Below are 26,440 nucleotides of genomic sequence, written 5' to 3' on the forward strand. Positions count from 1 at the left end.
GTTGGAAGCATATAGTGTTTCTTTTATGTTCATACTACCCTTGCTCAGGCTTTCTCTGTTCGCTTGGTTCCATCTTGCCTTGTATGTGCCATTTATTTCTTAATCCCACTTTATTTCAACATAATAAAACCCTTTTGAACTTCAATGTATTTTGAATATGAAGAACATTTACCTGTAACATCAGAGCATAGGTTAACCGCTCATATTAATATTAGTAATGACTTGTCTATTCAATATATTCAGCTTTTGGATGTATCTTCTATTTCAAAGTAAATATTACATTGAAAAAAACTCAGTTTTCCTAGCATTACTAGAAAACATTACTGCCTGGAATAAAGGAAAACATGTTGACAAGTCAGGAGAAACAAAAAGATATGAAAGAAAAGGAAACAGTGAAATTTAATGCAAAATTAAGAGAAGTGTTTTGCAAAAGTCATCTTTCCACGTGTGGGCAAACAATGAAAACACTGGACACTATGATCAAAGAACTCATCAACTGACAGACTGCAACTGAAACAACATTTAGTCCACACATATTAATATGATCGCATCAAACTGCAACAGAAGAATCCATTGCTGCAGAGTGGTCCAAAAGCTTAGGATGTGAGCCATCCAAGGACTATCTTTATCACAGTCAGAACAGACATCATCATAACAGACCTATTTTGCATTGTCAGTCACTAATCATTTTATTTACAGGAGGTTGCCATCAAAGTAGCATAGGTATGCACGTTCATCTTACAATAGTACAGGTTAACTAGAAAACTTATAACAACTTTCATTAATACAAACATTTATATTTTGGACAATGGGGCATATATTTTGATCATTAGCCATTTTCAAAAATTAAAGGAAATACATTTAGAAAATGTTAGTAAAACAATTTCACAATTATTAATATTATTCAATGAGCAAAAAAAAGGTAACACATTCTTGGTTCACCTGATTATTAAATACATTTGAATATATCGGGCCTCAGGAACCGTACAGCTCCATTTAACTGAAAGCAAGGCCAAGGGGGTTGCTAGCTCTGCGAAGACTTGACCTATTGCAAAACAGGCCTCAGTGGTTTTGTCAGTAATCAAGACAGCTTGGGTCTATAGAGGAAATATGAAGAACCATCTCCACCCTTGGCATAACTTCAATGACACCTGTAGTTCCTGCAAGTGACATCCTTTCCCTGCTTGATCTTAGTGCACAATTCATAGGTTGATTCCTAGTTGATCGTGCTATATGGTGCTTTGGTAGCCCTTACTCAACGTGATCCTATGCAATATCTGGTACGGGCTTCCAGTGAGTATTGGTCTGCCCCGGTGACTGTGTCTCCATCTATTAAGAGCTGAGTTCAATTTGAGACAAAAAGGGAATCTTAGTACTAAAAATAAGGTGGATTAGACTGTTCTTCTGGGTACATGGTTTCTTTTTGTTTTTCTGTTCTGATTTTTTGAAAGCCAATTGGCTCCAAAATGCTTATGATTTCATAGTATTCAAGATATCAATTTTACCACAACACGCAGCAATGCTGCACTAGCCTTAGCAGCAGAACCCCAAAACATGACATCCTCCTTTATGTAGTTTGCCCATAATCTTTGTATTCTGCTTATGCTTATTTATTTTCAGTTCTCATCACGTGCAACAAGTAGGGCAACTTGCAATAAAGTTATCTTTAAAGAATTGAGTTTTTTGCTTCTAATGCTGGAAGTTATTCGTATTTTGGAATGACATCTTAGAAAACAGCCCATTATCTTTTGATAGTATTCCACTTCTGTCACCTGTAACCAGCCCTGCCAACATTATGTTAACAGCTACGGAGCAAGGATTAGTTCATTCCAACATAAAACGTTTTTAAAACCTCACTTTGCTGACATCAGGTGGACTTCTGACTGAAACTCTCCCTCATGATTAAGTTCTGGGCTCCATGGTATGTGTAGCCCAACCTAATCTTCAAAAATGTATGCTCTGTGGTTTTAAATTATTGCACACTGTGGTCTTGCATCGAAGTTTAATTTGTTAACGGGGAAGGGTGAAGGCTAGAACGAGGTGGTGGTAAAAAAATCCCATCTTCTGCAAAATTAGGAAAAGTATGATTTGACTTATCTGAATTCTGACTGTGCTTCAGTGTTGTTTGTGTTTTGGATTTGATTGTCTAACATACCAGAACACTATTTAAAGTTAGGTTACCAGCAGTATAGCCTCAGTGACACAAACCAGGAGATTCCTCAATGATACACAATAATCCTATATTGAGGCTGCAATGGACGGATGACAAACTGGATTAGTAAGAGATCAAACTTACCACTGGCATCATGAAGACACCTGTCACTCAGACAAAAGAGTTTTTTTTAAAGAAGGGAACCCTGTCCTTACCATTTATGGCAGCAGGATCATAATGATCCATCTATCAGCAGGATCTGGTAGTTCAGGGTTTTGAAAGTAGCCACGATTGGTAATCATATAAAGAAAAGAAATTCCCCAAGCCAACTATTCACACCTTCTTTTTTCATATTTCTGTTCATTTTTGTTTTAATCGAGTGTCGACCTCTTTAATTAGTTGTAATCAGATGAACATTCATGAAAGTGTCTGAGATCCTCTGCCGCTCTCAATATATATATTTAGTATCTCTTTGACACAATTATTTTGGCTAAGTTAGTTATAGGATGTGACAACTTTAACATGTCCTATTGTGTCCCTGTAGATGTACTGCAATTAACCAGTCATGTACAGATTAAATATTTCAGTGACCATTATCGTGCTAGATTATAAATTAAGTACAAGGAAATATTGTTAAAGCGTGTTATTTCAGATTGACGTTTTTTGCACAGAATACAACTTTTAATACATTATTAAGGTACTAGACCTATATATAAGAAAAATTACATTTGTTTTCGAGCCCTGTGGCTCTTCCCATAATTTACGTAGTATGAACTGTGGACTCATCTCACTCTAAAATATATTTTTGTGAAATTGATTTGGCCTTTTCTTCAATCCACATTTTAATGTGTCTTACATGTCTGTCTGTATTGTGGAAATTTATGACTGATGGCTTTGTCATTTTCTTTTGCTCAATATTATATGACATGTGATGTTGGTTTTTGTACTGTATGTATTTACTGTGTATATATGTGTAAGTGTGAATGGCATCATTTACAGCCCCAAAGAATTTCATTAGGATGAACCGCTTTGGCTGTGGTTCTATGGTCTTTACGGAAAATAATCAATAAAGAAGACTTCAGCATCAAGCTACTATAGTCACTGTCTGAAAAGGTGAGGTGGTGGGCCGCTTTTTGAGTGCCTTCTCTCTATTTTTATTCCTGGAACTCACATTGTACCTCCATTGACTGCTACTGGTGCCATTCCAGTTGATCAAGCATTTGCTCTCATGGATACTAAAGAACCACTCTATCAGGCATCTCAAGGCAATTTGTGTTTGATTGTTTTCATTGCCCTGTGTCAAGGTTGCAATAGTTCAATAAACAAAAATAATGAGTTATTGCCTGATTTTTGTTCCTTATATTTTTCATGTTTTGGCTGAGCAACGGGCCGCGTTCGAACCAACGGATAGCTACTTTTTCTTCCCTTTTTTCGGGGCGGCATCTTGCTTTTTTTTATCCTTTTTCCCCTTCTTATCCTTTTTATCTTTTTTCCCTCCTTTCTTTCCTTTTTTCCCGAGCTCAAGGAGGTATGCAAAGGGGCCCAAGCCTTTTCGAACCATCATCCCACGCCACCAGGCCTGTATCTGAAATGCAAAAGTATAGTATCATCAGCACGTTCTTTATATAGAATCTAAAGGTAAACAATTCAGCAAATTCCATAATTTACCATTAACAGAACTATAAATATCAAGCGGTCTCAAACCAAGAAAGTAGAGTTTTATTAACATTTCCGGTTCAGTATAAACTTTCCTGAACATGAAAATATAAGTACCATGTAAAAAGTGGAAAAGGTAAGAAAGTTTTACGTGCAAAATTCCATTGCTTACCTTTCTTCTTCTCCCTGTTTATTTTAGAACATTCTACCCTGAGTGTACGTAATATTCTAAAAACCATTATAACCCATTCTACCTCAGGCTCTACCAGATGCAAAATATTTTTGCTTTCACCTTTAAAGCTCAAAGGATGACTTAATACAGGAACCTTGTTAAAGCAATATTAGAACATTGGAAGGTTGACCACTCCAATGAAGCCAATGGAGCAGTAGGGGTCTATAAACACTGGTATAGGCCGCTGCGGTCAGCTTACTGATGTCTTAATATGCAGCCTATGTCTGCCTCACTCACCTGCCTCTGCAGAGACTGTGCGGATTGAGCAGGGGAATGAGAGAGGCAGAGTCTGTGAAAAAGGGGACACAGAGACCCTTCACACCTCACAATGCTCTCAGTGTCACGGAATTCTTACTTTCTGCTCTGCCAAACAAAGAAAACAAATTTCCCATAGTCCAGGATGTCAGGGTCTAACAGCTGCCCGTTTTCACAGCATTTCTTTATTTAGAGGTAAACTGCTGTGGCCATGAGCGCACCAATTAAAATTCAGACTGCCACAGAAGCTTGGAAAGGACTAGTAGCTTCTGAGCTGTGGGGATTTAAAGCCCCTGCATCACACAGGTGACTTGTTTTAATTAGGACATTCTACCCTTATGGGGCATTTGGCTCGGACCTTTAACCGGAGCGGGCCTTTAATATAGCCTTATAGCCTGCTTCCGAGGCCTATACCTGTTGTTAAAGGCCCTGAACCCGAGCAATAGAGCTGAGCCGCAGGCAAAGGCGTATAGCGAGGGTGAGGGCCTTTAACAACCAGTATCGCCGAGACAGAAGGGCTATAAGGCTATTAGAACATTCCACCCATTAAGGCTAGAATGTTCTAAAATAAAAAGGGAGAAAGATAAAGACAAACATTGGAATGTTGGAGCTCCGGGCTTATACCAGCCATTATATGCCCTAAGCTACTCCATTGTCTTCAATGGAGCTTTCAACAATCCAATGTTCTAATACCATCTATGGCCACTTAGGCTGTATGAGAACACTGGCATGTGGATAGCTGGATTGAAGACAATGACGAGGTCAGTGTCAATAATGGCTGGTATAGACACTGTGCTTCAATATTCCAATACATGACTTTCTGTTTCTCCATGCTTAATTAATAAAATTCTACTATCAATGTTTGGAATATTTTTCAGGCATTATAGTCCTTCTCCCTTTGGGGTATATCAGTTGTCAAAGGCCCTTGCCCTCCCTGATCATTTACAGCTCGGCCTATACCTTGTTAAGCTTTCTGCCTCAGGATACACCAGCGGTTAAAGGCCCTCTTTCTCTCTCCCTCCCTCCTCGTCCACAGCTGGGCATATAAATCAGAAAGAGGGCCCTTAACAACTGTTGTTACTCCGTGGCAGCAGACTATAATGCTATATTAAAGAGAAATTATGTTACATGTATAGTTAGAAACACATGAGAGACGATAAAATGATTATCGGGCCATTTACCTTTGTTGCCATAGCATTGCGATATCGCCTATCTTGTAGATACTTCCATATAGCTTCCAGCCCTTGGCTACAAATCTCAGCTGGGGGATCTGTCATTGGGTTTCCATCAAGGACCAACATTCGAAGCTTCTTCAAACTTTCCAAGTTATCAGGAAGTTTGGTCAGTTGATTATTCTGAAGAAAAAGTTTTTCTAAACCTAAAAGCAAAAACAAAACAATAAATATTGCTGAGGATACACAGCAGGATAGGGTCACAATTTCAGAGCCTGACTCGCTAAGATTACCAAAAGAGCTGGACACATCAGAAAGTAGAATGATCAATCCCATATGAAGTTCTGTGGACACACGTGGATCCCAGTGAACTTAGGTCCATATTTAGACTTTTTTTGCACTGCATTTGCGTCATTTTTTTACGCAAAAGTGGCGCAAACTTACAAAGTACAATTATATTTTGTAAGTTTGCACCATTTTTGCGTCAAAAATGACACAAATGCAGCGCAATCAAAGTATAAATATGGGCCTTAGATTGAGACTCCAGACAAGAGCATGGCTCATGCCGACAAGCTGCATACTGTCTGTCTCACCCGTAGCACCCAATGCTACGTTCTCTGCTGTTCAGGGCAGTATCTAATGGGATTTACATAATGTTAGCAGAAGTCTCCATGTCTTCAAGGGCAACATGTTCCAGCCCTTGCCCTTTCTTTTAAATTAAGAATCATAAGGGCAGATTTAAGGAAATGGTGTGGCACCCAGTGCAGCACCACTTTCCTTACACCCCTTACCGCCCCACGACCGCCACCATGTGTGTGTCATATTCTGAAGCTATTGATGTACTGTTCAGGGTTACAGTACATACGGCCCCATTATAATCAATGGTGTGCCCCCTTTTAACGCCTGCCCTGAGCAGGTGTTAAAAATTCCAGAAAAATGACGCAAAGAAATCTAAAAGATTTCTTTGCACCATTTTCACCTCCCTTGCATACATTACGCCTGGCGAAGGCACAATGTGATGCAAGGGGTTACAAAGTGGCCCAATGCATGGCTTGTGCCACTTTGTATATCTGGAACACATTTTTGGCCATCTAATGCCACATTAGCGTAAGAAAAATGATGCTAATGTGTCGTTAGATGGCGCTAGGCCCTCTTAAATCTGTGCCATTGTTTTAAGTTATGTTAGTCCAATTGCTACTTGTGAAATGAACCATGGCTGCAGCAACCAGAATGCATTAGGTTGAAAAGGAAAACCAAATAACAGAATGAGGTGTCCCTGATGACATTGAGTCATATGGTACTTTTTAGACATTGGGAGTAATCCCTCCTCTGTTACAGAATGTTAGGAGCTCCTAAGGCCAATTAGGACGCCAGAATTTGGGGACCACCATCACTTGGCTGAAAGCACTCCGATTAAAGCAATCTTTCTTACACTTTTCTACTACTATGTGGCACCCCGCTTTGGTACAAAAAAATGGGCACAGGTCATTATATTGCACATCACACAGCATGTTTTGATAATTGCATTGGGTGTTTGTTTAGACTCGGATGTTTATCACCATGGACCCAATGAAGATGGTCCTAAGCTCGGTTTGTATGCCCCTGCAGTGTGTAAAGTAAATTCATTTAACCCAAAAGTTCTTTGAGTAAGTGGTTTATTTTCAGACAGTACAGCTCAGAAGCAGCGAACAAGATTTGCTGGTTTCTGTTTATGAGGTATGCTGTCCCTCATTTGATGGTTCTATGTGTTTTGGAACATTAAGTTGTGCACTTTTCTAGAAAGAGTAGAAAATGGAAAGTTGAGGTTAGAATATGAGGGACCCAAATGTTTAGCCTTAATGGTCGAATAGACTGAACAATCGTTACACGCTCTGCTCAATAAAATCAAAAAGAAAACTGAGGACAGGAAGGCAACTAGGATGTTGGACATTACAAGCTACGCAATGGAACAAACAGAAGCTTTGTGCAATGAGAGATCAATCGGGAAAAATATATCCAGGCATGCAGCAATGCTCATCCTAAAGCCAGTCCACCATATGAACACAGAAAAAAGTAAATTTCAATTTGAGCAATGCAAGAATTGCTGAAAGGGAGGCTTGTCTCAGATGTTCAACCTCAAACTTAAAACAAATAGAACAGCACAGACAATTCTAATTTAACCAAGATGTTAAAGTCAGTCCGACTGGTCATGCACAGAGATGTTGTAACAAATCTATACTCCTATGTGTGTCTATGAGCCAGAAAACATAACCTTCCCGTTCCTTCACCTTGTTTGACCAGCATCTGGTGGTTTCCATCACTGTACTTCTTACAAGCTGCTCCACTAATGTTGGTAAAAATACCTGCCCTCTGTCCTTCCTTTTGTGTCGTGGGACCAACTCCTAGTTGCAAGTTAGATTTGGAGAGCACAGCAGTTTCTGCACCCCGAGATATATATAAGCTCATTACTAAGTTTTGCATACCTTATATGTTTGTTGCTGTCATGCAATGTGTGTTGAATGCATTTGTTGTTTTCGCTTCCTATCACTCAAGATGTCAACTAAACACTTAGATAATTAAGGCTGTTAAACCTATTTACTTGAGAATAGCCTATGCCAAACTTCGCCAGTCCATTGCCCGACAAATCTTATCACTTATAAAAGCTATACCTATCTCGCTTCTAACTTAAGAGCAGGATGGCTATCCAGGCAGATTTTCTAAATGATTGAATTAGGTAAATATACCGATGTATGTTCTACTTATGGCGTCTTCCAAACAGGCCCAAGTCCTAACATATTGTCTTACTACTACGTCTGTTGGGCCAGGTACACTCACGACACCGATTTGGACTGGGGTGGGGTCTATTTAAATGTCTACAAAAACAGTCACTGCATTACCTATTTGCCTCAATCTTCCAGTGATTTAGAATACAGCTTGCATTAGCATGACATTCCACACGATGTTCAAAGATTCAGTGAAGTAAAATCTTTAAAGGGGGTTATTACAACTTTGGAGGAGGTGTTAATCCGTCCCAAATGTGACGGATATACCACCAGCCGTATTACAAGTTCCATAGGATATAATGGACTCGTAATACGGCTGGTGGTATATCCGTCACTTTACCGTCACTTTTGGGACGGATTAACACCTCCTCCAAAGTTGTAATAACCCCCTTTGTGTTCTGTTGTTCCATGTCGAGTGCTTCATTAAGTTTGCCTTTGGGTTATGGGTTTGGAAAAACACAGGCATATTTTTTTAACGAGATACAATGGACAGGTGTCAAAATGTTCTGAAACTGCAATTTTTCACGTATTGCTTTATTTGAATTTATAATTTGTTGGCCTTGTCATCGTGACCGGTCCAGCATATCCCAGTTATGTGGCTGTTTAAAGAATGCCTTTTACATAAGAACTCTCTTACAGTGCAATGTCTCTACTTATCTTGCATGGATCCCTGAACGTACAATGTGTTAGTGTTGAGATGGGGGAGTCCCTGCATAGTGTACAGTTGTGTACCCCAACCCTGACTGAAAGCATCTATCATCCTAGTTTTTGATTTTTGAACCTAACCTTACGCTAATTTAGTGTGTCCACAGAGGTCTTGGCATATGCTTGACACGGGAGGGTCCTTGATCTGATCTGCGATATGGAGGGGTGCACCAAGCGTGCCCTCATTATGCTGACAGGGGAATATTGTTTCTGTAGTAGTGGTGATGTCGGGAGTGCCTTGTTTTGTGAACTCATAGTTGTGGCCAGACCTTTTTATCTGTGTCACTGGAGTGGCAGCCTCCTTGCTTCCTCATCTGAGATTCTGTTTCTTCGTGATAACCAAGGCCCTCGTGCTAACACCTCACTATCACATGTGTGTGGTATGTGTTTGAGTATGTGGCATGTGTGGTACATGCATTTTGCGTCTGAATGAGTCAGAATAATGGATGGCTATGCATTCCATGTTGTCAGCCTCTGGTCTGTTCCTGTGCAAAAGATGGAGATGAGGTTATTTCCTCAGACAGTGTAACTGTACTGCTAACATTCCTGCACCTGGAGGGAGGAAATGTAAATACTGAATTAGGGACAAAGGAGTCAGTAATGCCTTTTGCTGAGGAACTGCTGATTTGTCTCCTTTTATCACTGCCATTTGGTATATGGTGGGATTGAAGGGTGGGACTACAGTCTCTGATGCTCAAGGCGAAAATTAGCCCTCTTCGTGAGGCCAGCCTTTTGACTCTTCAGTGTGGCTGTTGCTGGCCAAGTGCAGAAAGCTTCCACTTCTTGCTGCCACCTCTGTGTGCCTCTGTTGTTGGTCCTGCAGGCTGGAAACTACCCTGCTGCGAGGAGCATCATTCTGAACAAAGACTGGAGAACAACCTGGACAGGACACTTGAAAGAAGAACTACCTCATACGCGTTCTGAACGTGCAGACAGTGTATCCACATTACCTGTCTTTGACTTTATAAATGTGGGAGCCCCGGACACACTTGTTCCAGTTCCACATTTTCTTTAACCAAGAAAGACAGTGCTCCGCAGGGGACTGCTGAGCAACCACAGCTGATGTCTGCCTGAGAGCCAGCTTCCCAGGAGTGAGTAGACATCACCTGAAGTCTTGCCTGGATGGAAAAAACTGTTCACCTAGATTCGTTTGAATTGGCTGGAAGCCAACCTGCCTGCTGAGAGAGGGAAGGAGCCTGTCAACCCTGCAGGAGGTGTGACTGTCGGGGGAGCCAGTCGCAGCTTGATCCACAGTAGTTTGAGGGGCTGCCAGAAAAATAAGACTGTAGAGAGCAATCTGAGTGTTCGGAGAAACATGGGTGCAATTTATCCTTATAGATTGTTAAGGGTTGCAGCTATGCCCACAAATTGTGCCCAAAGGGGTTAGTGCTGGTACACTGAAGAAGTTGTGATCTGAAAAGACTATGTTGCAGCATCAAAGAAGTTGTCCCTGAAGTGGACTATGCTGCTGCATCATGGAAGTTGTGCCAGAAGTGGACTCTGTTGCTGATTGAAGAACCTGTACTGCAGGCAGATTGTGTCTCAACAGGTACTGTACTCAAAGCGGATCATGCCACTGGTCTCAAGAGCTTCATAGAGGGAACTCGCTGCACAGCCACCGACTCTCCTGTGGCTGCCTCGTGCCGCTGTGACATCTGACTCCTGTGGCACAATCATCATACCCCACCCAAAACCATGAAGTGGGTCCGTTGTCTGCTGGAGTCCTGCTTCTCCAAAAAAGCCTCCGCACACCTGCAAGGGCTTGGGATGGCAGTTTTTTCTGCTGCCTCCTGCAGCCTATGCCCAATCTCAGATAGTACCTCCAGTCAACAGGTCCAATATTAAAGGATATGACATAATAACATAATTCCCAAAGGACGGGTGGAGCTCTGTCTGAAACACGGGTTGAGGGTGGGGAAGAGGATAACAGAGAGGAAAAAAGCTACAGCAAAGGGGGATGCAACCTCTCCTCTTAAAAACTGATAGGGTCTCCAATCCTTAAGTGTCGCAAGCAGCACGACAACTGCAACAAGCTAAAGATGCCTCCCCACCTTGGTACAAAAAAGTTAAAGAAGAATATATCCAGAGGATGTAAGTGAATGGTAAAGCGTAAGTGCGCTTCCTAGGAAGTAAGGAAAGGAGACAGAATTGCACCCCGTAGGCTGTTATAGAGAAAATATGGGTTTCCAGGATTTTGCACAAAGGAAGAAGAGTCTTGTGTGGGATTTTGAGAGTGTATTCTAGAGAAGGGCATCTAGATGTTTCCAACATTTAATTATTTACGTTTGGAACATATGAAGTATGTATTTACCTGTAAGGGTGTCCTGAAGCTAAAACAAAAGATGCTGGGATTACAGAGCCAACTAAGCAAATTAATGAGAGAATAGCTAGTTTTAATGATTTTTCTGAGAGTTAGGAACTTTGAGATCAGTCAAATGTCACATGGTAAGGAATTCCATATATTGGCAGCCACTGATTCACAGTCGTCTGATTTTTAGGAGAGCAAGAAGCTGAGAGCAGGAGGAATGGAAAACCCACTGAAGGACCTGAACAAGCTGATAAAGGGTGTAAAGGGATAAAGGGGTTTGATGAACTCAGAACTCTAACCATAAAGGGACATTGCAGCACAAATTCTTAAAAATGGTGTTTGTAGCCACCAGAAGTCAGGCACTTGCTTTACTAGGCCTCTCTTGCTTTTTGAGTGAGCACCAATGACTGGGACATTGTATCAATCGTGCCCGCTATAATAATTCCTCCTTTCGCACTAGTTTTTGTTCCTCAAGAGATGTTGATACCAGCTTTCATTGCGTGCCATGCAACACAATCAGCAACAGAGAAAATGTTAATTTCCAGGAACCCCGTCACAAAAGTCTCAGTCGTACTCTATATACCTCATCATGTAAAAATGTATCATGAAATATCCATTGCGGCAGCACTCAGGCTTAGTTCATGGTCAGAGACACAGGAATGGTGATAAGTAACCCTAGAATTTCCTTATCAGAGTGTGTAAATAATTAAGAACAAGCATTTGCAATGCAACGGGTCTCGCGTTTGCTCGTGTTAGAGCTAATAGCGTTGTAAACTCCTAACCGGACTTTTCACTCGTAATGAAACCCATTGGCAAAAGTGCAATTATGTACGTAACCGGATAAAGTGCAATTAACTGTGTAACAGGGTCGATATTATGCAAAGCGCTTGACTTCTGCCAAGCACGATCGTGCAGCGAAAATAGAGAAAAAGTAGTCCACAAACCAGACGGAAAACAGCGAGCCTCGTATGTTTTCTGTACTTGGTCGATGCGCTCGAGGAGGGCTAACCACAGGAAAAGGCATGACGTATGCGTGCTTCCCACTAATGAAATCAAGCAGATTCTAACAGGCAAGCCCACGAACCAATGAAAGCCACTGACGTGACGTGGACGGGGCTCCGAGCCCTTTTTAATTCCTAAAGCGTCTTGCTTAGCGAAACGCATGCGCAAGCACATGCAACGCAGGCTCGACCCTAAAAAAAACATCTTGGAATACTGGTGATGACTGGTGAGGAATAGAAGTAGGCCCTGTTCTTGGGAGGCCTCCATCTCCATGTAACAGCTATAACCAATGAATTAATTAAGGCAATGATTGTGTGGCATACCCATAACAACCTTGTGTGTCAGTGTGTATTGGTAATATCTATGGTAGAGTAATGCCTTTGAAATCACCTGCCACAATGAAGCTGCTATATGCTTTGAACCTGAGTCTATACTAGGGGACATTCTACAGAAGAGCCATATAAGGAGCAAATATGTGGCTTCTGGTCACCATTCTTAATGCCCTAACATGATTCATCAACACCCTCAATCTAAAAGGCTACATGAAACTCCAAGGGATGAATTGAAAAGCAATATGACTGCCTCTTAGCTGATACCAGTTGAGACTTGAAATAGAATAGTTTAGCACCTAAGAGTGCAAAGTTAGTGCAATCTTTAAACGTAACTCCCATCTCTTGCAGCGAAACAATACTAGGTTTTTAAAGGTGCAAGCTCCTACTTAGTGTTACACTGCATTGTGAATGCATTTGGCAACCTATCTGTTGATATTGAAAAGGCAATTGACTGTGTGCAGTGGTCAATCTTTTGAGCAGTCATTAATCAGTTTGTGTATTTTTCAAGTGGGTACAAACTTTGTACCTAGCCCAAATGTAGTAGTAATTATTAGCCACCACGTCTGAGGACTATTTACTATCATCTGTACAGACCAGCCAACTTTAAGAAAAAATTCATGGTGTGAGGAGGGGGTGTGGCCTTGGAGGGGGACTGGGCTTATTCCCAGAACTACCTAACAGTCACTTCTGTATCCTTCATTATCAAACCCCCTCCTCCTAAAACTAGCTTGCTGAGGCTGGTGCTGAGACCCTGTTTTTTTTCACTCTCTTCAAAGGACATCGGCTATTAAAAGGCTCCCAAAACGAGCTAGAAATCTACTGTTTGCAATAGTTTAAAACTTGTTTTCTCTACCACTGTGTGATATTGGCTCCTCACTGGGTAAATGAGATTCAGGGGCCAACAGATAAGCAACCATTTTTCTTTCATGTGACCAAACAAGAGGACCTCTGTTTTGTCCCCATTGCGTAACAGCTGGTTTTCATTAAGTCAATTCAGAGTGGCAGTGAGGCCAGATTTCAGCGCCTCTCCCGGAAAAGGGGAAGAGCCATCTACTGTTAGATGAAGCTACATGTCATTGGTATAAGAAATAGTCCTAAGGGCAATAGAATCAATCAACTTGGCGGGAGAGTCAGATAAATGTTAAATAAGATAGGGCTAAGTGAGGACCCCTGGGATACTCTGAATGACAGCTTCCTTGCCACTGATTGGGAGGGGACTGACCACACTTGTTGTTTTCTTTCTTCAAGAAATGATGAAGGCGACCCCCAAGCCTTATCTCATATACAAATCTCCAAGAATAAGATAGCATGGAAGACCATATCAAATGCCTCAGGCACATCTAACAGGATGAGAATAGCGCTATTCCTTTAACCAGTTTGAGTTTAAAAGTCTTTTTGATCTTGAGAAAAGCTGTTTCAGTACTATTGCCTTGACGAACATGAGACTATATATAGTGCACAAAAGAGTTATATGCTGTCTGCTGGGTATCAATATGTTATCTAAGATTTTGGAAACTGCTGGCAGAAGGGATATTGGACAGAAATTAGCCAATACATCTGGATTGGTAGAGGGTTTTTTAAGCAATGGGACAACTTTTGCTCTTTTCCAGCCATAAAGAACACAAGCTGAGGACACCAAGTCGTGAAAAATCTGCTGAAACACAGGAGCAATTACTTCACCTGCCATACGGAGGATGAATGGAGAACAAAGATCATCTGGGGAACCAGATTTACAGAGGGAGATAGCCTGAGAGATCAATTCAAGAGGAAAAGGACCAAATGGATTCCACAGCATACTCTTAACACAAGAAACCGCTTCCAAGGCGATGCTGCCAGATAAGGCAGCCGGAGGCACGGCAAAGAGGAGTGTAATTTAAGAATTTTGACCTTAAACAATGTGGAGAGCTTACTACACAATTCAGATAAAGCAGCTATAATGGGGTTGCAGGCTTGAGGATTCAGGAACGATTTAGTGATTGAAAAAATTTCCTGTGCAGGATTATTAGTTGAATTAATTTGATCTAAAAAATAAGTCTTCTGGGTCATCTTTATAAATTTATGATACAGTTTAAATGCAGTTTTATATACTTCTTTAGCTTATTTGTTAAAATTCCAATGCCATAGGCACTCCACCTTCTTACTTCCCTTTTTTGGACTAGAAGTTCTGGGTAAAACCAAGCGGCAGATAGTTCTCTTATGGTAGCAGAACTGACTTTAGTGGGAATTACTAACCCCTAATCGAAGCTTCTTCAGTCGTAGAATCAGTGAGACAGTTAATGCCTCCCCAAGCTCCAAAGGTATGACTGTATTCCGCACTCGGTATTTAAATCCATATTTCCCGCCTGCCTCATGGCCAACACTGTAAAAAATCCAGCTGGAAGATATAAGATAAGGATCTGACCAACTTTATTTCAGCGGAGCACTAACCGTTAAAGGAAGGTTAGACAAAATGAGGGCCAGGGTATGTCGTGCTTGATGAGTAGCCATTGAAATCAAGGAATTAGGATCAGGGACCCTATATGATTCCAAAAACAACTGATCCTCCCTATCTGTCGATACGTCCACATGCAAATTAAAGTCCCCCCAAAGCTGTAATTAGAATATCACAATTATACCTTTGAAGCAGCTTCCACCCCGGAATTCAAGAAATCAGAGTAATTTCCAGGGTGTCACCAAACCAATAGATCAGAAAAGGAGACATAACGTGAAAATCCCAAACTCTCTGCTCCGTTCAAGCTAACTGACATGAATGTAGTACATTTAAAATTGTCGCGAATGGTGAGTACAATAATACCCCCAAGACGTAGTCAACCTGTCCTGATAGGACACACATTTCAGTAATACAACGAACTACAAGATTCAAGCAAACATGGGGTGGCTTCTACCTAAAAGGTTTAGCTACTGGTAGAAAATAACAATAAATATTAATTAAGGGTAGCTAATGCAGATGGATGTATGATGGAACAACGCATGCACTTACAACGCATGCCTTTACAACGTAAGTACAATGCATGGTCATTACCACGCATGCACTTACCACAAAATGTTTTTACAATGCATATGATTTTAACACGATTGTCTTTACCACGAAAAGTTCGTAGTAAAGGCATAGTTGGTAAAGGCATATGCATGGTAAAAACTAGAGGTAAGTATCACATACATTATTTTATATAGATAGATAGATAGATAGATAGATAGATAGATAGATAGATAGATAGATAGATAGATAGATAGATAGACAGATAGATAGATAGATATATATGTGTGTGTGTGTATATATACACATATATGTAATATATATACATATATATATATACATACATATATATACATATATATATATATACATACATATATAAACATATATATATATATATATACACACACACACACACACACAAACACACCTTTCCTCCCAAAAACCCTACCTACCCTAAACCCTAAAAATTACCTTACCACCCCAAAACGAATACCCACCCAAAAACCTAAACACCCCTTCCCACCCCAAACCCCATACCCACCCTAAAACTCAAACACCCCTTACCACCCCAAATCCCATACCCACCCTAATACATAAAAATGTCCTTACCACCCCACAACCCATAACCACCCTAAAACCTAAAAATAACTTTACCACCCCAAACCCCATACCCTCCCTAAAACTTAAAAAAGCCCTTACCACCCCAAAACCCATGCCCACCCTAAAACCTAAAAATGCCCTACCACCCAAAAAGCCATACCAACCCTAAAACCTAAAAATGCCCTTACCACACCAAAACCCCATACCCACCCTAAAACCTAAAAATGTCATTACAACCCCAAAACCCACGCCCACACTAAAACCTAAAAATGCCCTTATCACCCCAAAACCCACACCCACCCTAAAACCTAATAATGCCCTTACGACCCAAAACCCATAAGCACCCTAAAACCTAAAAATGCCCTACCACCCAAAAAGCCATACCCACCCTAAAACCTAAAAATGCCCTTACCACCCCAAAACCCATACCCACCCTAAAACCTAAAAATACCACCCCAAAACCCATGCCCACCCTAAAACCTTAAAATGCCCTTACCACCCCAAAACCTATACCCACCCTAAATCCTAAAAATACCCTTACCCCCAAAACACCCATACCCACCCTAAAACCTAAAAATGCCCTTGCGACCCAAAAACCCATACCCACCCTAAAACCTAAAAATGCCCTACCACCCAAAAGGCAATACCCACCCCAAAACCCATACCCACCCTAAAACCTAAAAATACCACCCCAAAACCCATGCCCACCCTAAAACCTAAACCTCACTCAACCCTCTTAATACTTACCTGTCCTTACTTAACTTTAAAACCTTTACCACGCATACAACTTTACCATTCATGCCCTTACAAAGAAATTTGTTGTAAAGACATGCTTGGTAGAGGTATATTCGTAGTAAAGGCATGCGTGGTAAAGCCATGCATGTTAAACACATATACATTGTAAATGCATTGTGGTAAATGCATTTAGTTGCATTCACTGTGTTGTAAGTAATGTTTCCCATGCTGATCTTTGTTCTGTCCAGATTATAATCCATGTTATATGTATATGACCAATATCTATATTTGTGCAGCCAATAGACTGAACTGTCTTAATAAAAAAAAATAATACATCTCAGCTTCCTTGAATTTATTTTTATTTAAGGAGAATGATCTGATAGTACTGAGATTCTGATACGGTAACGAATGATTATAAGTGATAAATAAGAGGTATTGGTCAACACCTTTGAATATCTTTGACAAGTTCAGTACAATTAGTAGCGGACATACATTTAAGATGGCTAACTACAGCAGGTTGAACACCGCGGGTATAAAGTTGTTTCCATTCCAAAGGTGGGAGTGAAACCTTGAATGAAAGGGATTCAGAATGTATTTGGTGTTCAGGTAGGTTTGTAGTTGAAATGGGCTTCAATGATCTTTGCTATGAAAGGGGTGGTTCCTAGATGGAGATAGTTTTATGGTGTTTTAGGATCCTCGAGGGTCTGGGTTTTATTCAGGCCTGATTCTAGGAGTCAAGTAGTAGGTCTTTAAAGAAACGCAGGTGAGAATGCGCAGCACCAGGCTACTCTGCCTAAGACTCATCTTCTGGATGAAGCGGGGTAGGCAGCACCATGGTAGGGAGATGGAAGGTGTCTGTTTAGCAATGCTGTTCTCTATGTCAGCTACGTCATGAGAAATGACTGGTGTCTTGTAGGTGCAAGGAGACTGGGGAGCCTAGGTTCTTTTTGGGGTGCTTGCATGGAAGCCTTGGATGATCCAGACTGTAGCAAGGAAAATAATCCATAGTGAACACACCAGCTTTTGGACAATAAAGGGGAATGACAATCAATTAAGGTCTGTTAAGTTTGCTGGTACCTGAAAGGTTCCTTGAATGGAGTGCACCTTTATTATATTTAGTTTGAGATCTAGGTTTATTCTGATAGGGTAACACACAGTAAATATCATTATTAGATCAATAGACATGCTTTTGGTTACAAGAAGATTGATGATTTTTAAACTAACTGCAACATTGATTCAACGTGGTGTAAAGTTTGTTTTGGTATTTACCAACTAGGAAACATAATGTTAGATATCAGTTGGCCAGTAGACTGGTCAGGTTGTAGTTTAAGATCATGGAGTGGTCACGCTATACCTCAAGTGTGACGACAGAAGTGAATCAGACACTAGGAAAAGGTCTAGCACAGTGGTTCCCAGCCTTTTGACTCCTGTGGACCCCCACTTTATCAATACTGGAACCCGGGGGCCCCTCCTGAATAATTATTGGAATCTGGGAATCCCCCCACCCCCATTGAGTCAGTACTGGAACCTGCAGACCCTGGCCTAAACATTGTCAATGATTTAAAAAAATACGGAAATAAGCATTCCATCAAACACATACACAAATGATAACACATTTCATTTAATTTGCCAGCAGATAAAAGAAAATAACAAATATTTTAGTAGGAAGGTTGGAGCTTTTCTAAATTCCAATGAAATCACACATCGTCCATACTTTATTCTGTTTGATGCACGTGCACTGCTTTCACAAATCAATAGGCGGATACTAATTTAATTTTTAGCCTTCAATTTCAAATTCCTTGACATTTACAGTATGTTTTAAAATCTTCAATTGTACATTAGTCACGATATTTATATACATTTCATTAATCTGTTAATATTAGTTAATTTTTTAAGCAGTCACGGACCCTCTTAAGAGGCTTCAAGAACCCCCAGGGGTCCCCGGACTACAGGATGAGAACCACAGGTCTAGCGTATGACCGGGATGTGTCTATGTGTGTGTGTCTGTGTCTTTACTGCATTTTAGAGAGACTGGAAAATTGCAGAACCACTGGAATACTGGACACAGTACAGTGGTGCATATTGAGGTTATGATCCTTAGACCAGCTCTGTTAACTCCTGCAAAGGATGGCATAAACCATCTTATGTTTTGCTTGAAAATTAGATGAACTGGCTGGCACTAAGACACACAGAGGATCAAAAATAGGATTGCCATAATTCCCTAGTTCACAATCACAGGGATGCTATCAGACAAATAGGGCTCTGCCATCCCAGTACAGCGGGTGCATCTAACACCCATTAAAGCATCTGTGATAAACCTGTGAGATTAATGAAAGACTTGGCATTGTTGAGATATGGCGTGTATATTATCATAACAACCTGTGGAGTTAATTTGGCAATAGGCCTGTTGCTGACAGTGCATATGACTAGAGAGATGTTTTCTAAAGTAGTTGTTGCAGCACATCTGAATTTAAGGTGGTGAAGGACCGACACTAAAGAAGAAGGGGGCAAAATGTTAGTCAGTAGTGGGATGGATGATCGGGAAGCACAGGTCCACTCCCAGTTTTCATCTTTAATTTAGGATCAGAAGAGGGCAAGCATGGAAGCTAAGGAGGATGGGGAGATATAAACCAGTATAAGAAGTAATTCTCTTAACTCCCAAGCTAGAGGCTGCACATCCGGGGGAAGAACAGCAGAGCTACGTCATCAGGGCAACATAGATTATGGCAAGGTGCTCTGCAATACCTCTCACTTGTTTCAGTTCTTTCCACCTATGCTCTGTTCCTCACCTGTTTTTTTCCCTACATTTTTTTCTCCTCTTCTCAGTTCCCTGTGCCCATGTCCCCATTCTCTTATATTTTCTGTATCTATTTGGCCTTACACTATGCTGTACAGCAGTGTTTGCCAAACTGTGGGTCGGAGCCGCTTTTTGATGGTTCACGAAAGTCCATACATGAATAAATAAACAGTTGAATTCTGTGTTTATCTTGTCACATTTGCTGCACTTCAAAGACAGAGGTCAAATATCAGACGATGTCGTCTGACAAATTGCTGTTTTTTTTTAACATCTTGATTGGTATTTACAAACTACTCTCATTTTGCAGTCATGCTGGATTACAGTGAGCGTGAAAGGAAACGCTGTAGGATGTCATTTTTTGTAACACACATCAAGATGTAAATACCTATAAATGAGCTGTACACATTCAGCAGTTGGGAAAACCAAAAGGAAGCACATTTTTTGTAATTCTGGAGAGTGATGGAAACAAAGATTTTAGTAGGATCACAAAACATAACAAGACTCTTTAGTTGGTGCTGCACAAATGATAAATAGCCATTGAAACCGATTTCCACACCTTATAATTTGTGTGCAATATAGTTTTGTCAGTAAAGCTGTATGCCTGTGCAAATGTACTGGCCATTTCAACTGAAAATGAGCTGTCTTTAAACAACAGTGAGCTACCAAATTATGTTTTAGTTACATTTAAAAAATCGCCCACCTCAGGCCCATTAGACTAGGTGGGTCTAATGTTGGCCTTTGTAAAATCAAGTTGTGGTTCTCAAATGTTTGGGTTGCACTGATCTACAGGAACTTCTGTCACTGTGTGGTCTTATTCCCATGAGGTTGTATGTTGCTACTGTCCCTGGCATGAAAGATTCTGGGCCAGTAATCAGGTAATACCAAGGCTAGTCACATGAGCCAAGTGAGAAGTTGGCTATATTTAAGTGTGCCCTAAATGACTTTACCAGCTTATTTAACATACTGTAATAGTGTGTTTCTCTGTGTGTTTTGCCAATATTACTGAGAAGTGGATCTCTGACGATCAAGACTGCTGTTGGCAGCATTCCCAATATTGTCTCTGGGTCTTATCCTTTCACCCATTTTTATACCTGGGTTCCTAATTGAATTCAATAATTCGGCTGAAACTGTGGTTACATCCTTTGGGGAAGTTTAAGCTATTCTAGTGAACTAACAATTAGTATTTCAGTGTGCCTGTGAAGATTATGTCAGTTTTCATCTGTGTTGGTCAACAACATTCTGTATTTGCCATAAAGCAAGATAATAAAACATGAAAGACCCCCTCTTAGTCACATATAAATGGCTGAAAATAAGCCTACAGACTACTCGAAACTACAGAAAATCTGTAATATGACTATTCTCAAACTCTTCTTTGCAGAGTTTTTTTCATGCAAGTTACATCTTTTCACCAATGGGATCTTTTAGTACAGTCAAAGTTGACAATGTCCTTCAAACCAAGTCATGATATTGGGAAAGTGGAAATAATTGTTTGTACCTTGCATTTGACTGATGGAGTCTGGCAGAGACTGAAGACGATTGTTGTGGCAATCAAGTACTTCAAGTTTTTCCAGAAGACCAATTGAAGGTGGCAGAAGTTCAAGATTATTGTTTTCCAGATACAGTTCTCGGAGATTCTAAAAGAAAATACATTATACTGATGATTTACTGAAAATAAACTGAGAATTAATCAAACTCAGATTAGTAGCCTTTACTGCCCTCAATAAGAATCCCCGGCAAATCCTGATTCAGATGCAATTTCTCATTTTCTCACAAATTGTATTCGAAGTTTTGCGGAAATTATTGTGTTCTGGGGTCTTTGCCTGCATGATTTTTGCTAAGTACGACCTACTGGAATTCCTTCAAAAACTGCACATTCAGAGTTTTGTTGAGCTTAAGACAGCTTCTAGCACATACTGCACCCTGCGGTAAAGGTTGTCAACGGAAGCAGTAATAATGCTAAACTTTGTATTTGACTTTTATTTAAACATTTATTTGGGCATTCATACCATTTTGCTGTATTTAATCAGTGATGTCAACTACGACAATGCCTCATGGTACTACAATAGCGCTGAGGAGCAGAGGTAAAAGTCGCTGGTGTTACTCACCCTTGAATAATGGGTAAGGTCAAGTGTTCAGATGTCATTTAGAATGGGTAACCCCGAACATTATTAATTTAAAGTTATAGGACAGCTGTATTGCATAGGTAGTAGATCCTTGGATAATCCTGCTAGTCATATAGAATCCAGAATACAAATTGGTGCAGAAACCAGTTCCAATTTTATTCCTTTATGTAAAGGCCTCACAAGTTCCCTGTCTGTGCTCCAATATTAAAAAATGACAGCTAACACGTGTTTCGCCCCCCTCATACCTTTAACACCTGGGACATTTTCAAGGCATGCAGAATGGTAGCTGAGACTGAGGAGTATATTCCGGTTTGAGCAGAACAAAAGAAGGCAGTTTAGCTCCAAGAATTTATGCGGTCCGTACCGGCTCAAGCTGTGGTTAATTTGTGGCAGCAGTCCTTCGTATCTCTATGGGTCCTGAAGTCCTTAATGTCCAAGAGGGACAGCTACCACCAACTAACCACAGCCTCAAGCCAGTATGGAGAGCATACATTCTTAGTGCTAAACAGCCTTCTTTTGTGCCGCACATTTGGGATCATGGAGGTCGGGTAGGTCAAGCGGACCACTGCTTCCATGAGCGCAAATAGGATTGTTAGAAAGTAGTAGTATCCATGTTATCTCAAGGGGCCCGTGCCTGAAATTAGGAGGGTCATCACCACTAGATGGACAATTACCTATTAGGACTTGACAAGTTACACTTGTTCTTACCAGTAAAGCGCACTCACACTCTTTTAGTGAGTTCTAGGTTTTCTTTAGCTCTTGACAAATCGCCAACGATCCTTAGTGACTAAAGAGGCGAGAAACATGTTGACCAAGACCTCTGTAGTGTAGGCAATTCCCACACACTGGTCTTTTTTTCCTTTTTTTTCCTTTTCTCATACTCTTTGATTTGAGGGATCATTTTCATCAAGTTTAGCAGTTTGGCACCTTTAGCCAATTTTAACTTCACTTATTCCAGTCCTCCTTATACTCCACATTTGCACGTCATTGGTGAACAAAACATCTCCAGCAAAGAGCCCTCTTGTGGGACCTGTCAGGCAGTGCAGCACTGGCCTGACAAGGAGCAATGCCCGACGATGAAGCATGCCACCTACTGGTGAGTGAGGGCTTTTGCTCCCAACAAATGAATGTGTTTGATGACTGAGTGAGCCCCCACATAATTGGTAGTGTGGTGTCTTACATTTTGGATCAGTGTACTCAATAATAATAATATTTAAATATTGGTAGAGCATATGGTGAAATGCACACCATATTAAAGACTAATGATGCACTTTATGATTGCATTTGAGTACAGAAGGTTGGATATACCATTCATGGCATTTGCGAGATACACACCTTTCTCTAGTGATGTTCATCATATTAAAAAAAATATATATATTTAATAGTTCAAAGAGTACAGTGATATGCACACAATTCCATAGTTGGAACAATTATCTGGAAATTATTTGAGACATGAACATCTTTCATATAAATTAATTATTTTGACACAGCATACGGTGGTACGCACACCCAAAACAGTTTTTGGAAAATTACCTTTCTTTCGTTCAGGAGTCTGTTTTTTGTTGAATTTGTAGGTCTATGCAAATTATAACTCATGGTAGGATAACCGTGTGCTAACATTGGTAATTGTAATGACTGTTTATTGCAGTATCGGTTTTACTGTTATTTAACAAATTGCATTTATGGCTACAACACATTTATCAGTCATTACGCCACCCTGTTTCTTAGTACAAGCAGGCCCGCCACTTATTCCATGTGAAGACTAGATTTTAATGTTTGAGAATTATTTAGAAGCAATGGATGGTAGGATTTTCAACCTGCTTGGAAAAAAGCGTTATTACTTGGTGGACTGGCCAAAGAGGTGCAAAGTATTTTAAGGTATTTAACACAACTCTTTAACCTAATGGACAATCCATTCATGATATGTTTAAGGAAGACAGACGTCTGTGAGACATCAGATTCGCAAAGGAAGAGAACTTAGTCATGGTGAGGTACAAATTTTATACCAATGTACAGAGGAGTCAATAGATGCATTTGAGTCAGACTATGGGAACTGTAAACGAAACGTCAATTTGGTGGGATGACACAAGAACTTATTCAGGAACAATTAATTGTGCAATGCAGTAGCAAAAAAACTCAAGAAAGGTTGTGGGCAGCTAAAACATCGTCCTTAAAAGATGCAATAGACGTTGCTAAAGTAGTAGAACAGTCAGAGATATGTATGAAAGAAATGGAAAAAACGGTATCAGGGACATGAAGTTCCAGTGGTTGGTTTTGTGGAAAAGACAGATGTAGAAGTGGATGATGTAAACAAATCCGCAAAGCCAAAAGTTTAAAAACAGTATGTTGTGAACAAAATAGTAAGTGCAACAGATGTGGGAGTTTCAGTCATATATCAGACTTGAAATTGTGTTTTGCCACTAACAAGGAATGTAGAAAATGTCATATCGGCCATCTTTGTAGAATGTGTAAAAATGGAAATCAGAAAAAGTGGCAGTAATTTCGGAAGAATCCTCCTTAGCTTTGGAAAGGATAGATAGAGTTTTGAGTGTGGGAGATGGATTGAGTGATGAAAACAAAAGTAGGAAAAGACCTAAGGCCATGTTTGGAATAAATGATCGACAGATCCAACTCAAAGGATCTTGGTACGCCATAATTCAAAAGGATAAGTTTGAACCGGAATGGTCAGGAACAATTTTGAAACCTAAAGATATTTCTCCGGGAGGATATCAAGGAGAAACCATTGATATTTCGGGCTACATGGAGGCTCACATTGTATTTGAGAATAGAAACATGCAAGGGAAAGTGTACGTAGTATATATCAGAACATGGTCCTCCAATTTTGGGTTGGTTACCTCAGTATTATTTACATTACATTATTATTCTCAGAGCCCCAACTCAAATCGTGGTTGTGGAGTATGAATCGATTCAGGAAACTTTAACAGGATATGTTGAATGAAGGGATCATTGAGCCAGTTGAGGCCTCTGGTTGAATTTCACCAGTTATGTTTACAGAAAAAGTTGATGCAGTTACACTTTGTTGTTGATCATAGGTCATTGCACCAAAATATTGTTGCAGATACATTTCCAATGCCTAATATCAGTGAACTGGTCTTGCTGCTTAAAGGGGGGAAGTACTTTTCCAAATTAGACCTCATAAGTGCTTACCACTAGATTAGGCTTCATATAGAGTCCAAATCATTGAAAGTGTTTATCACAACAGAGGGGACCTTTCAATTTACGTGCATGGCATTTGGACTATCATCATCAGCAAGTGTTTTTCAAAGGATGATTAGTGAGTTATTTAAATGACTGCAAATTATAGTTCACTTTCAAGATGATATTTTGATATTTAGTGAGTCAACTGTACAACACAACGTTACACTCAAACAAGCTTTACATAGAATTGCTGAGGTAGGTCTAACTTTAAGGAAAGACAAGTGTTCTTTTCTGGAAGAACAAATTGAGTACTTGGTGTATACTATATCGGGAAGGGGGTTAAATCTAAGAGGAATTTGTTGAAGGGGAATGAGTTGGCCCCAGCTCCAATAGATAAAGACAATTATGATAATTATTGGATTAATAGAATATGATTCCAAATGTGTTGAAAACATTGCAGATAAGACAGAATGTATGAGATTGTTGCTAAGGAAAGGAAAACATTTTGTGTGGAATTATGATCAGGAAAAATGTTTTGTAGCAATAAAAAATGAAATCTGTGAGGCAGGGATTTTAGTACCTTTTGATATAAAACTTAGTTCAAGTACTGTTGATACAAGTGCAACAGCGTTAGGGGCTATTCTGTCTCAAAACAAAAGAATGCAGAGAAAACTGTTGCATTTACATCAAGGTGGCTTACTGAATCAGAAACAAACTATTCTGAAATCAAGTGGGAAGCATTAGCTGCTGCCTGGGGTGTGGAGTATTTTCGAACATATCTATGAGGGACACATTTCACCCTACAAACAGATGATAGGCCATTGGTGAAGGTGTTACTATGGGGGGGGGGGGGACGGCAACGAGTCAGCGAGACTGGCTGGATTAGCAGCAAGACTTCAGGAGTATTGTTACCATTCATGGTTGGAGAAATGCACCAGTGGATTGCTTGTCGAGATTGTCAATGGATTGTCAAGAAATGGATGGACCAACAGTTTCTGCTAGAAAGAGTGAAGGTGCTGTAGTGTCTATTTGTGATGTAGTTGAAGTGGGTGAAGGTGCTTTTCTGGAAGAAAAGCGCTGTGGTCCAATGAATAATGATAATATCTTAACAGAAGTTATAACAATGTTCATTTCTGGTCGCAAAAGGGAGAGTTGTGTATCAGTATCAGTGCGGCCATTCTTAAAAGTAGAGGGAGAATTGACAATGTGTGGCGACAAGCTATTGATGAGAGGTGAGAGATCTGTACCACCCACAACGTTGCACAATAAGCGCATAGCATTACCACATGAGGGACATTTAGGACAAAGTCTAACGCAACATAGACTCAAAGCTCAGGTCTGGACAAGCAAGTTATTTCATGGATTGAGAAGTGTACGGTGCACTAAGAAGGGAAGAAAAGGTTGAAAACTGGGGTGCACACCTCTAGGGGGCATATCAACAAAGCAGATAGACTTTGGCATAGTGTTTAC

General features: G+C 40.3%; 1 protein-coding gene across 2 annotated transcripts in view; it reads right to left on the reverse strand.

The window, feature by feature from the left end:
* Positions 1 to 381: 381 nt before the first annotated feature.
* The window catches only part of LRRIQ4 (leucine rich repeats and IQ motif containing 4), a 67,865-nt gene continuing 41,806 nt past the window's right edge, over positions 382 to 26,440 (reverse strand). The window contains exons 4-6 of one of the 2 annotated variants that reach the window (XM_069213193.1): positions 21,184 to 21,322; positions 5,477 to 5,673; positions 382 to 3,737 (exon numbers count right to left, since the gene is read on the reverse strand). In XM_069213193.1, coding sequence (XP_069069294.1) covers positions 3,564 to 3,737; positions 5,477 to 5,673; positions 21,184 to 21,322 — 510 coding nt within the window. In that variant the 3' untranslated portion in view covers positions 382 to 3,563. The remainder of the gene's footprint in view (positions 3,738 to 5,476; positions 5,674 to 21,183; positions 21,323 to 26,440) is intronic. The other variant, XM_069213194.1, reaches the window with a different exon arrangement.

This window comes from Pleurodeles waltl, chromosome 11 (genome assembly GCF_031143425.1).
Source record: "Pleurodeles waltl isolate 20211129_DDA chromosome 11, aPleWal1.hap1.20221129, whole genome shotgun sequence".
NCBI lineage: Eukaryota > Metazoa > Chordata > Amphibia > Caudata > Salamandridae > Pleurodeles > Pleurodeles waltl.